Raw genomic sequence first — 16,383 nt, 5'->3', positions numbered from 1 at the left:
TGCGCCGCCGCGGCTGCCAAAAAGAAAGATCGCGTCGCGTCGCGTCGTTCGCCGTTAAGGTGAGCCGCTTGTGACGTGGGCGTCGCCAAGGGGAAATTCACGGCGTCCTACGACGGCGTTTCACGTGATGATTCCATCCCGAACGGTTAATTGCGCGTCGTTTCGAAACGCGGTGACTGGTGCGTTCTATTTTCGTGCGCATAGCGTGATCTCGCTTGGCCAATCGGCGTTGAATAATCGCCATTGTCCAATCGGCGCGCCGGCCAATCAGACAATCGCACGCCGGACAATCTCGCAGTGTCATGCCGCATACACGCACGCACGCACGCAATCTATTCGGGGATTTGGGCCTTGCGTACACAATGGGAGGGACAAGAATAGGAATTAGGAACGGGAATAAATATTACATTTTGGAAATAAAAATTAGGCACACAATGGAGGAAATATTAGGAGCAGAAATAAATGTTAAATGTTAAGGTTTATGCACAATGGACAACGGGAACCAAGAATAATGCAGGCAATAAGTTTCAATCTGTCGGCTCTCAATTGATTGAAATTTATTGTCTGCATTATTCTTTGTTCCTGTTGCCTATTGTGCGTAAACTTTGATATTTAATGTTCATTCCTTTCTAATATTTTCTTCATTATGCGCAGTGCCTTACACGCCTAGTCATTTATTAATCTTGAAAAATATTAATTTTTTTTTCGACCCCTTTTACATTTATTCTCGATTGTTCTATTTCAAGTTTTTCACGTAAGAGGCGTCAGGCGTTCAGTTGAACCTGCGAGTTCTTGCACCTGTCGTCTCGAAAAGAAAATCAAGACAAGACAAACGCGTATCGTACGCGTAAAGAGACCGATCGATCTCCCACGAGCCCTGAAACAAAAAAGTCCGCGATACCCGCGATGGATTCATCTTCCCCGTTCGTCGGTCGCTCTCCACGGCTGTGCGAGTCCGGCCGGGCCGTCGAGGGGATGCGCGCGCATACGCGTCCGCCATCTTGGACAACTCGCGCGTACTCGTGTGCGTATTTTGGCGGTTTACCAGTTGCACGCGGCACGCGTACACCACGCGCGCGGCAGCGCCGACGGACGGCGGCAAAGAGGTCGCGAGTGTCAGCCAACCAGAGCCAGCGGCCAACCCCAGTCAGCGGTAAGTTGCCGCGGTTGTGTCGCGCGTAGTAAAAACATTTCTGTGGAAAGTTCGCCGATCGTGTGAGAGAACGTGAGTGAATCATTGGCCGCGGCGGTCGGGGTGGCAGCCGAGGATGGAGCTGCACACGCCGAAGAGAGGATCCCGTCCGGCGGCAGAGTCGTACGAGCGCAGTCCATCGGTCTGCGACACCCAGTTCTATCCATGGAACTGGGGCGAGGAGGCGCGGAACGTGAACCTCAGCCCGGGCAGCTCGTGCTCCTCGCCGGAGTACAGGGAGCAGCACGTTACCGGCTTGGACGCGAGTGGCGGCAGTGCCGGCGGCAAGTCGACCGCAGACAGCGGCTCCGAAAGCCACCGGCGCGGCCGGCCGCGCGCCGACGCACTCACGAATCTCATGATGCAGGGCAGCACATCGCCGAGCAGCATCAAGTGTGTCTACTGCAACCGGGTGTTCCCGCGCGAGAAGAGTTTGCAGGCGCACTTGCGCACTCACACGGGTGAGGGAGGCTTCTTCCCGCGTCGCCGCCGTCGTCGATCAGCGCTGGCTTTATTCAACGATCCGTTTCGCGAGGGGAAGGAACGCGCGCGCGATGGATGATTCTGGTTCTCGCTCTCTCTCTTTCTCTTTCTCTCACGCGTCCCGCCAATCGGCCATCATGCCGCACTTTAAATACTTTAAATGGCTCGCCTCGCGTACCGACGTTGATACATTTCCGAGACGCGCGGGCCCAAGTTCGCCGGTTGCGCGCGAAATTTACGCCACGGCGACACGTGTAACGAGCGATGCCCACGCTGAGCTGCGTGGGATTTTTAATCCTTCTTTGGGCAAAGGAGGGGGAGAGAGAGGTCAAAGCGCGTGTTTGTGCACGCGTCCACGTTGGTCCGTTATGGCGCGCGGTCTTTGTCTAGGGACAACAAAAAAAAAAAAAGGACGCGCAGTGACACTTCCGCTTTTGCGAGACGTGTCTTTTGAAAATATTGCGAACGTTCTCTAACGTGATTGTTGCATTCTCTCTTTCATCACGAGTACGGAACTATGATTGAGATGAGAAAACTAATGTTTGTCAAATATTTAAATGTCAGAAGAGATCTAGTAAAATCATCTGTCATTTTATTATTACATTGAAAATCAAACTGTACGTCAAGGTTTTAAGACATTTTAATGAGTGACACTTTTGAATAACTGAACAATTAAAAAAATTTTTAAATAATTCTTAAAATCTAACCAATATATTAGATGCACAAGTCAGAGTTTGTTTTGTATCAAGAATAAATTGAGAGAACTATATATATATGTGTGTATGTGTGTATATGTGTATGTGCACGCGTGCATGCACACACACACACACACAACAAATAATGCAATATTAATATTGATAAATAATGAAGTATTTATGTTGTGACCACAGGAGAACGCCCATATACATGTGATTATCCTGGATGCACAAAGGCTTTCACTCAATCGGGACAATTAAAGACTCATCAACGATTACATACAGGAGAGAAGCCGTTTTTATGCACCCAACCAGGCTGTGAAATGAGATTCACCCATGCCAATAGACATTGTCCGGAACATCCTTACGCAAACCTTACAAGATCAGATGACTTTGTATTAAAGCCAGTGTCCGAGAACATGGAAGTACCAAGCGAAGTAAGTCGATGGTTCGAGCGTTACAAGATGGAACGAGAGGATCGAACACCGACTGGGAAGAGCGAACGGAAAAAGAAGTCGTGGAAGAACAGCGGCGAAAATCATAAGAGAATAAAATCCAGAAAGGGCCTTATGATGGATATGGCGGGCGAGCAAGAAAATCTCGATCGCAAGCCGCCACAACGGTTACATTGCGGAGAAAGTCAGGACAGTCAAGAGGAGAGTCAGGATGAAGATCCAGCAGATACATGCTGCGCGATACTGCCAATGTCCGAGGATGAAGAAGCATCGACTGCCAAGTTAGCGATCACTTCACTAAGAAGGCAGGCTTTGGACAGACTACAACCAAAGAAGCGATGGCTACGATATGCTTGCTTAGAACAACAATTAGATCTAAATGATGATATCAAATCTAACAATGTAGCGACCTTAAGCAAAATTGATGATAAACAGTGTTTGACTCTATCGGAACCGCTTCTCTCTTACTCAACACTCCTCGCAGATTCCTATACAGATAATACGTCTGCAACAAGTCTGAACAACAAAGTAGCAGAATCGGATACACAAATGAATCCTTCATATTTTTCTTCCCAAATATATGGTATCGTGGATCATGACAACGAATCTCCAAAAGTAGCGAAAGAAACTGTATATGATGTTGTGCACTCTCTGAATCAACCACAGTGGGATTCACCAAGTAATCAAAATATTTTTGAAACTAGTATTAATGAATCTGCTGTAAAAGTTCAAGACCCTGAGGTTGTTGCACATTTACATTTTGACTTTGCAGATCAAATTGTTATGAGAGAGACAACGAATCAGGATGTACTGACCAATTCTCATATAAGCGAAAATGAAACTAGACCGACGGTTCTGATGTTGGCTGGTAGTTCAAATAGCAGCAGGGATCTCATCTCGAAACCACCTGCTGCATTAGATCCTGAGAGAATTGAAACAAAGGTAGTTGTTAAGCCAGAAGACAATATAAGCATAGCTAAGTTACCGCTACAGGAAGACAATAAAAAATGGCAGGGTGCTTTGGCGTTGATGGAATTGGCCAAGATGCAAGAAGAGGAGAGAATTTTAGTACGATGTTTTCAGCATGATACGAAAGACAATTGTTTTGCGGCTTCAGAATCATCATTATAGCCATTTACAGACTGTGATTACACGTAATTGTAACTTTGTTATTTTTATACGCAAAAGAAAAACTAATAAAAACTATCCGCTCATGTAACACAGTCTATTTACCGGCATACGAAAGCAGTAAAAGCAGTCTTATGTTATGAAACACATCTATTTTTTTTTTTCTTTATTTAATTTAATGCTGTTCAAAATTTAGTTTTACGTAGATACTGATATATGTTGATATTCACGCCTTTCCTACTTTTCGCTTCATAATTCTTTTCAGTTGATTTCAAAGATGAAACTAATTAAACTAAGCGTTTTCGATTGCGATGAATTTAATTCGGGCTATCATAATGCATTTCCTGCATCTAAAGCAAAGTGGACATGAAGATATAAGCATCGGAAGAACAGAAAAGCAAATGCAGGAATTGCACTGTGACGGCATCAACTCGGATCAAAAACTCATTGCAATAAAAAATGTTAAATATGAAATGTGAAATCATTACGAGTTTTGCGGCGTATATATTACACACACACACACACGCGCACACACACGTATATTTAGACAGATGTATAAAATTTTACTTTTGTATATATTATATATATCTCTATGTATTTTTATAATAATTGTGATTAAAGATAGTAGTATTTTGTAATAATAGTAATTATTTTCAAACAGCATTGATATAAGTCAGAAATTTCTAACAATACTAGTCTAATCTCATCTCTCTTAACTCTGTCATTGCACGCTATAAAAAGATAGCTACGAATTGAACAGTAGATAAAACAATAGACATGAATATTGACATGTATCAATATCTAAATAAAACAAAAAAATCCCGAACAGGATTTATTTGTTACTATCACTATTCCAACGTGATAAGTATCTATGGGTATGAGTACATGAGTTCATTTGATGGGATCCTGAAATTTTTAATTTCATATGTTAGTTATACATATTTAGTATTTATACTTATAAAAACGAGGTTACTGTTTTATTGTTATAAATAATTTTCTTCCACATAATGCTCAGAGATTTTGAAAAACAAGTGTGTCCCACAGGAAAGCGAATATAAAGCGAATCTTATTACGTACTTTTATTGCATAATAATCATTTTCCATACATCAGATCGATTTAAAAGAATATTGTAATTAAGTTTGTTTTGTTTTGTTAGCAAAACCGCGGAATTATGTAACACGCATGTATGCACGTATTTACATGCTTATTTTTTTTGCTGTTCCACAGTTTATATTGTTATTATACTATGATAGATACTTGTGTGATACTTATTTTAAGAACAACAATAAATACGTGAATGAAAGAATAAAATAGCGTCAAGAACATTGAATTGCGTTTACTTATAAAATATTTAATTGGAATAAAATCAATGACTGTTTATAAAGTATAATAAAAAGAATGAATTAAAATTCCCAAAGTTAATTTTCGTTCAAAATAATTTAGAGGATAAGTAAAGATATAGGTTACGATTTTTTATTAAATATAATAAAATGTATCTCGGATTATTTATAAAATATCTTTGACTTTTATTAAAAATAATTATTTCATTCGCATTACGCGATAGTCCTTCGTCGTTTTTTAGAACTGTGAAGAATGCATAATTTTCACACTTTCACACACAGGTGCCTTCACGACGGTTTTTCTTTTTGAGATCTTTTGAGACTGGATCTTGTTCTTCTACCGTATTCTTCATTATTTATAAATAACTTTGGGCATTTATTTCGTGCATTTTTATGTTCGTTCATTAACGATGGTCCCGCCTTATCAATACTTTCTTTTGGCGTTTTACTTTTAAAAAATTTTTTTTCGTTACGCGTCTCTGGAGTCTTTTGATCGTTTAATTTATTAATCTTCTCAGTTTTTGTTGGCGTAAGAGAATCGATACATTCCACTGGTTTTTCCTCTATCGCCATATTTTTCAATAATTCTATGGCCTGATTTATATTTGCATTATAATCAGTAACTGTTAGTTGCTTCGTATCTCTAACGCTTCTTTTTCTCTGTGTTGTTTTTGAATTAATTTTGAGACTTTCTACTTTTTCTATTAATTTATCAATATTTTCCGTCGTAACAGGTACATCTGATTTGTCTACTAAATTCATCAAATTCTGAGATATATCTGGAACTAAAGATACCACTTTAATCATAATATCCTTTATCGATTTCCTATGCGTATTGTTTTCATCTTCATTCAAATTTTCCGACTTTATTTCTTTCGACATAGAGTCCTCCTCCGTATTTAAATTAACTGGATCGTCTGTTAGATCTTCTTCCAAAATTTTTCTTCTAATTAAATTCGTACGCGATTTTAGCTTTTTATTTGAATATGTGGCTGGCGGTGGTGATGTATCGTCATCATCTTCGTCATCACTCCAAATCATATTAATTTTAGTTATCTTCAAGGCTTTTGGGCTTCTTCTACGTCGAATCGAGAGAGGTTTCTTGGGACGACGATTCTGAACGGAGGGCGTGACACAAACATTCGGATCATTTGGGATTGTCGCATAGTCATTTGTATCAATGTCATAGGATTGTGGAACCATAAACGCTGCAATAAAAATTATCATATAAATATAAAAAATTTTCTAAGTTTATTAAAAAAAAAAAAAAAATCAAAGAGTGCATACTTAAACACTCCGAGGATTCCAATATCGGCTGGAATTCATTATCGAGCGCCAATTCCTTAGCCATCACATAGACCGGATGTCCCTCTAATTTATATTTGCAGCATATATTGATCGCTAAATTGGTGATATCAATTACGTTCTCTTGCTTTGACATTATTTTTGCTTTCAGAAAGTAAGAAAAATCAATCAATAACAGTATATAATCTGTGATGTAGCATCGTATCTGCCAGGAGAACTGCTTCACACCGATTTCATCGTGCGGCCAGTTATCTGGCAGAACCGCCTTCTCTTCCTTGAACAATCTTCGCCTTATTTCAAAAGCGCCGTGGAAATGATCGAGCGCTGCCACAGTGTGATTCTGCAAAGCGTACAGTTGCGCTCTGATATAAGTGGTAGCGAACACCAGATACTGATACGAAACGTTACCACACTTGTAGCAATCGCAATCTGCGTGCAACGTGAATTTCGGCGGGTCAAAGACTTTCTTGTCGAGAACCGGAGAAGCGTACTGGGAAGCATCTCTGACAGGATCCACGACTTTCGTGGGAGTCACTGCGAAATGAATGGTTGATATTTCGACGGGTTTAGACTTCACTGGCAACTGAAATGCTTCAATGTTCAACATATGCTCGAGGCCTTGCAGTTTCACTTCGCAATCGTCCAATTGCGAACGTGACAGATCGATATAACATAACGATTTCAATAATTCAGCGGTACGCAGCACTGCACCTAAACTTTGCGCTGATTTCAAAAGTCGCACTAAATCCGGGCTAATACCTCGAAAAGATAATAGGCTATTTATTCTTATGGACAAATTAATTGCCATAGTGAAAATTACATCGAAACTGAAAAGATATTCCGCTTGGCTTTTCCCTGTAAAGAATTTTATAATTAGTCGAATAATTTTTATGCATATACAATTATATGTGTGTGATGGAACTTTACTAAAATTAAATAGAAGTATAAATAACTTCAATCATAATTACATTTTGTCGTAAACAAATCTTGATTTAAACTTCTCATTACAAGTAAACTTTCCACGATGTATGAACCATAATCTTCATGTTGCATATTATCTTTATAAAAGATGCTGTTGCGTACGATAATATCTAAACTTAGCAAGTAGACAGGTTTATTCTCAAGCAATGAAATTCTTGAAAGATTTCTAGCTTTGGTCAATAAATGCTTAGCATCATCATACTGAAAAAAAAGTTTTTTTATATACATTACAGATTAGTAAATAAAATATTTGTATGGCTTTTTAGATTACCTTTCCACATTCAAAATAGAGATCTGCTAAGCTCATCCAAAAGATAGCAATAGCACCAATTATATTTTCATCTTCAGAATCTTTGTGTTTCATAGCATGTTCTTTAGCAATAACAATCCAATCGTAATTAATTAGTCTCAAGGAGATACAACGACCTGTAACTATGTAATAAAATTTGATATTATCCCATCTATAGAACTTACTTAATTTATTTTACTTTATTATAATTATTATAAATGATTCTACATACTGTATATAACGGTATAATCATTAATTTCTAATGCTAACTTATATGCCAACGTCCATGCTTCAGCTTCGCACTCTTCATATCGATATAATCGAGAATATTCACCAGCTGTTATTAGCAAGCGAAGTATAAGATTAGGTTCCCAATTCATAACAATTTCTTTCTGTTGACAATAAAATATTCTTAAAATCTTAAAATCTCTCAAGTAATTATTGAAAGGCAAATTTCAATGAGTGATCTAATCCATTTTTTATTAACTTACAAAATGGCTTTTAAATAGTTGTTTCCATTTGCTCAAACATTCTTGTAAACTTGATTTAAGAGTGGTGTCTATTTTAATGTTTATCATCGTATAAGCAGGAACTACATTTGGAGATTTGGTTTCAGTAAGTTCTGGTAGCTTGGGAGCGTACAGAGCAAACTTTGTGTTTTCCATTTCCATATGAGTTTGCTTATTCATTGTATGCAATGCATCCACAAACTTAAAAAAGTTGAAATTAGCTTCCAAGCACAGAACAGCCACAGAATCTGACTTGTCTTGCTTCAAATCAACTATAGCTTCTTCGTAATACTTTAAAATAGAACTGTCATGTTTGAAATCTAATAAATAATGTCCTAATAACTGCAGTATGTGCGCGTAATGATTGTTTGACTGTGACTCTTTAAGTTTTTTTAAAACTACTGACACACCATTTGTAAATGTGATCCTCTCTTCCAGTAAACTTCTTGCTTCACGTGAGTACAACTCGTTAGGATCGCATTTCGAAATATCGATTGAAAATCCCAGCTCGTTCCTAATCTCATCTTTGTCACTTCTCAAGCAATCCAGTATAGTTAAGTTTGCGATTTCTTCAGAAGCGTTTTTCTTAATTTTTGTCCACATATAAAAAGCTTTTGTGCTCGTCTGATTACAAGTTAACAAGGCATTCAATGCACATACAGTCATGGCTTTTCTGTACATACTATTATTATAATACACAATGCTTAATCTGTACAATACCAAAGAAATAATATTTTCAGAGTTCTGAAAGCTTTTCACATGTAGAGAATTCAAGTCAATTCTTTCGAATTGAAAGATGCATGAACATAAAAAGGAGAATAGACGTATGCTTTCCTCATAAACGTGTTCGGATAATATGCCTACATTATAAATTAAATTACGACAAGTATTCCACGATTGTGTCCAACGTTTGCATTCGCATTCTTTCATTTCAGAAGTAATTAATTTAACGCATTGCTTCAAGATTTTCCTGGTAACAGCACATATTTCTGCTGACAAAGTGTCAACAGGAAATTTACATACTAAATTAACGCATCTGCACATCATCGCTACAGCGTTATATAAATCCCTCTTGATTGTGCACATTTTGCCAAGGCACCATTTGCATTTGATCGTCACTTGCTTGCTATAAAAATCATCTGTGTTTATATGCAAGAATAAGTTCATTAATTCTAGCAAAATGCCAGTATCAAGTAAACGCCCGAACGTGTGTTTATCTACACATGTTTCCCAATATGTGAATATGGGCTCGACTAGTTCTGCAGTAGTGAGAGCATTCCATTTGACACCTGCATATCCATATTTCTTTATAATATTTAAATTACAATAAATAATATTTTGTATACTTTTGGCATTATCATTAACAAAATTTTCCATTGGCACCAAAAGTGCCATGCATAAATTTTGAAATTGTTGAAAGCATTGATAACATTCCTTATCTTCAGCCAGAAGATTGTTGAAATAACTAGATAACTCATCCAATATTTTTACCGCAGAGTCAATACCAGTTGTATCAATAGTCCTACATGTCATATGACATACAATACCAAGTACATGACGATATATTATATATTTTTCATCTTTGTCTAGATACAAATGTGTTTTTGATAAATATTCTAATGTATATTTACAAAAATCATCAAGGTATTTCTTGTCTTTGTCAATCACTACAAGTCTATTTAAATTTACACATATTCCCTCAATCAAGTATCTTGTGTAATTTTTATATGCGATTTGTGTTATTTTCATTTCATGCTTTATTATACTTTTTAGCTTGCTATAATTTTCCATGTTTAAGGATTCACTTGTAAAAGTATTATATACATTGTTGATTGAAACACGCCACAAAGATACTACTTTTATCAGAAGCTCCATAGTGCTGTCTTGGGGATGGTACAAATCTCCAGGTTGTAGATAACAACAAATTTCTGCTGCTTCTTCATACAGATTGAAGGAAATTAGACAACGAGTTATCTTAAATACAGCCTTAACAAAGTTGTTGCTATCAGGTACCTTGATCAACAATGAGCATAATAATTTAGCTAATTTGGCAATATCTTTCCCAGTCTCACAATTCTGACCATTACATTTGTCTGCTGTGCGACATAAGTATAACAATAATCTGAATATGTCATCGTTTAATTTGTTATCTGATCGCACGTGAATATTTATCTGAAACATATCAACAATGCAAGATAAAGCTACATAGAATACGAATATTATTCCAAACATGAGAAAGAGCATACCTCTATATCCTTCAATACATCTTTCAATTTCTCTGACTGTATCAATTCCGTCCAAGTTTCAATTTTTGCCTGCACATCGACCATTTCTCGATGTGTAAAATCGCTGATTACTCTCTTTGAACTTTGAACGAATCCGATCTGGCTTTCACCGCAATTCCCAATTTTCAACACTATTGTCACCAGCTGTCACATATGAACAAGAAACCGTTTCGCAAAATTTTAAATCTGTGACGTGACCAATGTAAATATAAGTCTTTTTTCGCGGGTCTTTTATGGCGTTATCAATTTAAAGGTCGATGTTCATTGAACGAGATAATTTTCACTAGTTTTCATCGGTTTATCACCAGATTACTTAGATCTAGTTGTTTCTGATATCTGAGTAGTGTACATCATGGTGGAAAGAATACATGGTGTGCGCAGTTTGAAGTGTCTCTTTCTAAATATGAAACCTAACTATGAAACGCGAATATACTTCGCGCCGAGAAGTTGATATGCTGAATCTCTCCTTGTTTCATACACTTTATAATGCATCGTAGTTTCTCTTTTTAACCTTCATAATTTCTGTCTTAAATTAAATATTGAATAAAAAATTAAATAAACAAGTGACAGTGTTGATAACCAATATAGAATAATTTATAATCTCTATTGGGAGAATTTTCAGCCAAATGATCATTCTTTCGAACTTCGAATCTTTATGAGAAAAATGATTACGGATTACATAAACATTTTGATACTTTGCATGTAAATAATAATAATAAAAAATCTTAAAATACTATATGTAATAATTATAAAAATTACAATAAACTTTTTTTTATGACATTTTAAACAGTTTTTTTCCTAAAACAGCATGATTCCGATGAGTATCTAAATAGAGTATTTTGGAGTTCACATGTATTCTTTGGCCATTTTGCTGTGATGAAGAACAAAGAAAATTTGCATTAAAAAAAAAACAAAAATAGCAAACATTTATGCAATATTTATAAAAGTATTAATACTAACTTGAAACATAAAAGTATAAAATACAAAGTACAAATTCTTGTACTTGTAAAAAAAAACAAATGAGATTTATTATACAGATTTATTATAAAATATATACAGCGTTTCTAATAATTTTTGTTTAATTGTGCTGGAAATGATTTTTTTTATTTTTTTCTTTGCATCATTTATCAACCGTCTGTTTATCTCTCGAACTTTTATATACGTGCGAGTTTTTACCGCTACATTTATCAGAACTGCTGTTACAACCACTCGCTATACTGCATTTTATAGTATTAGACTGAAAACGAGACGTAACATATCCAATAATTTTTCACGTATACGTGTAACCTCTTATGTATAAGTTTTTCTCTGCCTTAATCTACATCTCCGTTTACGGTAAATGTAAGCGCTTATGTCTCATTCTCTGCCATCAGTCTTACACAAATTTTCCGAATGTCTCGCAAATGAAAGTAACACTTGTCCACATGCAAAACGGAATAGTGTGTACACACGGAACAGATAGAAAAAGAAATCGCTCGAAGAAGTGCGTGAAACAAGGACAGTAGATCCAGCATACCAATTTGATAAACGCTAAACTATTTTTACTTTTCACAGTTGGTATTATTTTCCTATTATAAACAGCTCAGAGCGAAAGTGGGCGTGGTTTGGCCAAACTGCACACACCATATATTACTTCCACCATGAGTGTACATACCATTGGCTGTGTTTAGCAGAAAAAGCAGTTTTGCAACTGTGTAAAATCCTTTAATATAATTGGTTTAGTCCTGATTTACAATAAGTGATTTAAGGGCCGGTCTTATCAATTCTGATTAAATTAAACAGCGGGTTAAATTTGAAAACTCAATTGCAAAAATAAAAACTTCGTCATTTCTAACCTAATTTCTTGTTGTAAACATTTGTATTTATATTTCAAAGCATATATATATATATATATATATTTATATAAATATTAAAAAATTATATTCTTATTTTATTATAATTCATACTCTACGCACTTTCTCTTTGCCATGAATAGATTAGGAAGAATCAAGATCGATTTTAGGTTTCTTGCTATTGGCAATTCTGCTGGCCAAATTAACCGGCCGTAGCGTTAATCAAACTTGATGAGACCCGCCCTAAGTCTTAAGTTTATTAAAAATTGACCAATCATAGTCGATTATTCTCCTATTCTTCGACTATGATTCGTCCATTTCTTATGGCTTAAATCACCTATTGTAGATCGGGACTGCAAACCCGATATGAAGCATCGATGAAAACGCCACAACGAATAGAAGAGGGTATAGTGACGTCATGAACGGTGCGTTGTCTTTCCTAACTAACCTTCATTGATGTCGATTAGCTGCATGTGGTGTGAATTTATTTCAAAGTCAGTAAATTGAAAAAAATGGTTTCGAGGGCGACATCGAGAAGAATACCCGAAGTGGAGCCGCGTATAGACTATGTACAATGCGACGGGCTAGTGGTGATGAAGATGGTGAAGCACTGTCACGAGGAGTCCGCCAGCAACATGGAAGTTGCCCAGGGCGCTCTTCTTGGTTTGGTTGTGCAAAATCGTCTGGAGATCACAAATTGCTTCCCGTTTCCCAAGAATGACGAGATCATGGATGAGGAAGAATACCAGCTTGCCATGATGCGGCGGCTGCGTTGGTGAGTATCGGCGGCACAGATATTCAGGAATGTTATAGTTGCTTCTTAGAATATACGAGAAAATTTTGTTTATTTTATTCAGGGTGAACGTCGATCACTTCCACGTCGGTTGGTATCAGAGCGCCGACGTTGGCAACTTCCTGAATCTATCGCTACTTGAGTCGCAGTATCATTACCAGACTTCCATCGAGGAGTCTGTTGTGCTTATCTACGACACTGCAAAATCTGCCAGAGGTTTCTTGACGCTTAAAGCGTACCGGCTCACTCCGCAAGCGATACAGATGTACAAGGAGAACGAGTTCACTCCAGAAGCTCTGCGGACCTTGAAAATTGGATATGAGAGTCTCTTCGTTGAGATTCCAGTAGTTATAAAGAATAGTAATTTGACAAATATCATGATGTCTGAATTGGATGAGATGATTCCCGAAGAACAAGGCACGAAATATTTAGATCTTGGAACTGCTACAGTATTGGAGAACCAATTAAGATGCTTGATGGATCGTGTAGATGAACTGAATCAGGAAGCGATGAAATTCAACAGGTATCAACAGTTGGTGGTTCGACAGCAGCAAGACAAAAATAGGCTCCTGGCCAAAAGAGCTCAAGAAAATGCCGCCAGGGCTGCAAAGGATGAACCACCTCTACCTGACGATGATATCAATAAACTGATGAGACCTCTGCCAGTTCCACCAAGGTTAAATCCCATGATTGTCGCTGGACAGATCAACACGTACAGTGAACATATTTCACAATTCTGCGCTCAGAGTTTAGCAAAATTATATATTACTCAAAGTTTACAAAACGCAAAGGAGGCAAAATCTTCCCATTGATAAGATTACTCGTATTACGAATATTTATAACTTTCAGAAAAATGATTACAGAATTAAATGAAAGAATGATAAAATTTTCCAAGAATAAGCATTTGCTTTTTATTGCACCTTCTTACATTGAGTATTATTCATCAATTAAAAAAGTATAATTAAATATAATTAAAAATATTTTTACTAATATACATGTGATTAAAATTTTAAAAAGCTATTTGTATTTATCATTATCTTACAAAATCTTTCGAAACATTTAACTGCCAAATTTTTGATAGAACATCTCCACATCTTCCTTCTATTCTAAAGTTTACTAATTCATCAGCTCTAGTTTTGCCAATATTTACTATTGCTATTGGCTTTCTAGCATCAATTGCTTGCAATATAATCCTATATGCAGAAAATGTGGTAAGAGTTGTTCCTAGAACTAGCAGAGCATCTAAACTTTCTACATTATCCTTCACACTTTGTACTTTGTCACGTGATACATTGTCTCCAAAAAATACAATATCTGGTTTCAAAATACCGCCGCAGTTATCACAAGCAGGGACATTGAAACTTTCCACTTGTGTCTATTAAATATATTTTGTTATCAGAATATGGCATTTTTAAAACATTGCGTGCATATCTCATACGTAAGCATGATTATCATATGTACCTGTGACAATTCAACGTCACCATCAGGTCTTATCATCTCAGCAGTCGCGATCATAGATGGATTAAGTTTCTGAAACACTTTTTGAAGTTCGTGTCTACATATCTTATGATTGCAATTAAGACATATTACATTGAATGCTGTCCCATGCAGTTCGATTATCTTTTTACTTCCTGCCTTCGAATGTAAATTATCTACATTCTGTGTAACGATACATCCTACTTTTCCAACATACTCCAGATCCTTTAGGATCTCATGTGTAATGTTTGGTTTAAGAGAGGAAAATCTGTAAATATATAGCTAATATTAGATATATATATATATATATTTTTTTTTTCTTGGATAAAAAGTCAATCACATAAATAAGTTTTTTTTTTTTAAATAATCAAAATGAATATTGTATGTTGTAATAACAGAGAGATAGACCTTGGCCATCCGATATAATTTCTGGCCCAGTATCTTCTTCTGGCTACTTCGCTATTGCAAAATTCTTTGTAAAGAATCGGTTTGCGATTGCTACGAGCATAAAGACCGACCTCGGCTGACCTATAGTCGGGAATACCACTTTCCGTAGATATTCCCGCCCCAGTTAATACGCACAGACGATGTTTATCAACAAATTCCTTCAACCGTGTCACGTCCTCCGTTGTCGCTGGGTTGCATTTCGGGACGAACGCGAGGCTTGACAGATGCGCTAAAAAAGTGACAGGTATCTTAACGCGTTGGTTACAAGATGTCATCGCGTAAACTTGAGTGTACAAAATGCAAAACAACATTTGAGCCCTTTAAACAGACATAACCAAACTTTGCGTACACTTATGACATAATCCTATTAGCGAAACACTCGTAAGAAGCTTCGTATTACGGCAAGTACATTTCGTAATCATAATGAAATATTGCTTCCTATAAGTTATTGCGCTGTTATAAAATATAAAATTATACATTGATATGTGCATGTGGTTTTTGATTACACAATTTCCATAAAAAAAGAGGGGATAATGTTGGTAACAAAAATCCTTAAACAACACAATTTAATTTCTGTGGACTTTAATTTCTGTAAGTAGTAATTTGTTAGTTGCGGAAGCCTTTTTGACATGTGCGTATATGCATATGTCATATGACGTGCATATATAAAATAATAATAAAGTATTTTCTAAAATAAAATATTTTCGAAAAAAGGAATCGAAAAAAAGAATCCAACACATCTATAGTTATAGTGTGTATATAGATAAATTATTTTTCCATTTTATAAAAATATTACTTATCTTACTTATCTGATATTTATCCCTTCTCCATTTGCTTCTCCTTATTTTTCTTTTTCATCCTTATTTTTTTTTACAATATATTTTATATTTACGGTTTATATTTTCTAATTGGACCGATTCTTTTTTTTTCGAAAATACTTTATTATTATAGAAAATACGTTAATACTTAATACTTTATTATTACAGAAAATACTTTTATTATTACTTTATATACGTCATATGACATATGTATACACGCATATGTCAAAAAGGCTTCCGCAACTAACAGATTACTACTTACAGTATCACCAATCCACAAAAATTAAATTGTGTTGTCTAAGGATTTTTGTTACTACCAACATTATCCCCTCTTTTTTTATGGAAATGTCGTGT

General features: G+C 36.3%; 4 protein-coding genes across 8 annotated transcripts; 2 read left to right on the top strand and 2 right to left on the bottom strand.

Annotated features, from left to right (window-relative positions):
• The first annotated feature begins 533 nt into the window (after window positions 1-533).
• Window positions 534-4,359, top strand: LOC105429322 (uncharacterized). Of its 3 annotated transcripts, XM_011642214.2 has the most exons (3): window positions 1,117-1,653; window positions 2,566-3,504; window positions 3,598-4,359. In XM_011642214.2, exons 1-3 carry the CDS (start codon window positions 1,269-1,271, stop codon window positions 3,954-3,956), a joined length of 1,683 nt encoding a protein of 560 aa, XP_011640516.2. In that variant the 5' UTR covers window positions 1,117-1,268; the 3' UTR covers window positions 3,957-4,359. The 3 variants fall into 3 exon arrangements, with proteins under 3 accessions (XP_011640517.2, XP_011640516.2, XP_011640515.2); XM_011642215.2 differs by having other exon boundaries at window positions 534-1,153; window positions 2,566-4,359; XM_011642213.2 differs by having other exon boundaries at window positions 2,566-4,359.
• A 647-nt stretch (window positions 4,360-5,006) lies between these two features.
• Window positions 5,007-11,150, bottom strand: LOC105429320 (uncharacterized). 2 transcript variants are annotated; one of them, XM_011642211.2, is made up of 7 exons: window positions 10,625-11,150; window positions 8,361-10,550; window positions 8,102-8,261; window positions 7,852-8,012; window positions 7,568-7,781; window positions 6,582-7,454; window positions 5,007-6,502 (listed from the first exon to the last, which is right to left on the bottom strand). In XM_011642211.2, the coding sequence occupies exons 1-7, from the start codon at window positions 10,706-10,708 to the stop codon at window positions 5,583-5,585; spliced, it is 4,602 nt and encodes a 1,533-aa protein (XP_011640513.2). In that variant the 5' UTR covers window positions 10,709-11,150; the 3' UTR covers window positions 5,007-5,582. The 2 variants fall into 2 exon arrangements, with proteins under 2 accessions (XP_011640513.2, XP_011640514.2); XM_011642212.3 differs by lacking the exon at window positions 10,625-11,150 and having other exon boundaries at window positions 8,361-10,315; window positions 10,392-10,533.
• A 1,736-nt stretch (window positions 11,151-12,886) lies between these two features.
• Window positions 12,887-14,188, top strand: eIF3h (eukaryotic translation initiation factor 3 subunit h). The gene is made up of 2 exons (XM_011642202.3): window positions 12,887-13,270; window positions 13,353-14,188. Exons 1-2 carry the CDS (start codon window positions 13,008-13,010, stop codon window positions 14,098-14,100), a joined length of 1,011 nt encoding a protein of 336 aa, XP_011640504.1. The 5' UTR covers window positions 12,887-13,007; the 3' UTR covers window positions 14,101-14,188.
• Sirt4 (NAD-dependent protein deacylase sirtuin-4) lies at window positions 14,175-16,290 on the bottom strand. Of its 2 annotated transcripts, none has more exons than XM_011642204.3 (5): window positions 16,217-16,290; window positions 15,561-15,664; window positions 15,173-15,440; window positions 14,750-15,032; window positions 14,175-14,663 (listed from the first exon to the last, which is right to left on the bottom strand). In XM_011642204.3, exons 1-5 carry the CDS (start codon window positions 16,249-16,251, stop codon window positions 14,322-14,324), a joined length of 1,032 nt encoding a protein of 343 aa, XP_011640506.2. In that variant the 5' UTR covers window positions 16,252-16,290; the 3' UTR covers window positions 14,175-14,321. The 2 variants fall into 2 exon arrangements, with proteins under 2 accessions (XP_011640506.2, XP_011640507.2); XM_011642205.3 differs by having other exon boundaries at window positions 15,561-15,649; window positions 16,217-16,270.
• Window positions 16,291-16,383: the final 93 nt, after the last annotated feature.

The sequence above is a fragment of the Pogonomyrmex barbatus genome, unplaced genomic scaffold (genome assembly GCF_055798465.1).
Source record: "Pogonomyrmex barbatus isolate J1 unplaced genomic scaffold, ASM5579846v1 scaffold19, whole genome shotgun sequence".
NCBI lineage: Eukaryota > Metazoa > Arthropoda > Insecta > Hymenoptera > Formicidae > Pogonomyrmex > Pogonomyrmex barbatus.
The sequence above is the reverse complement of the archived record's forward strand: the minus strand, read 5'-3'. Positions and strand labels throughout refer to the sequence as shown.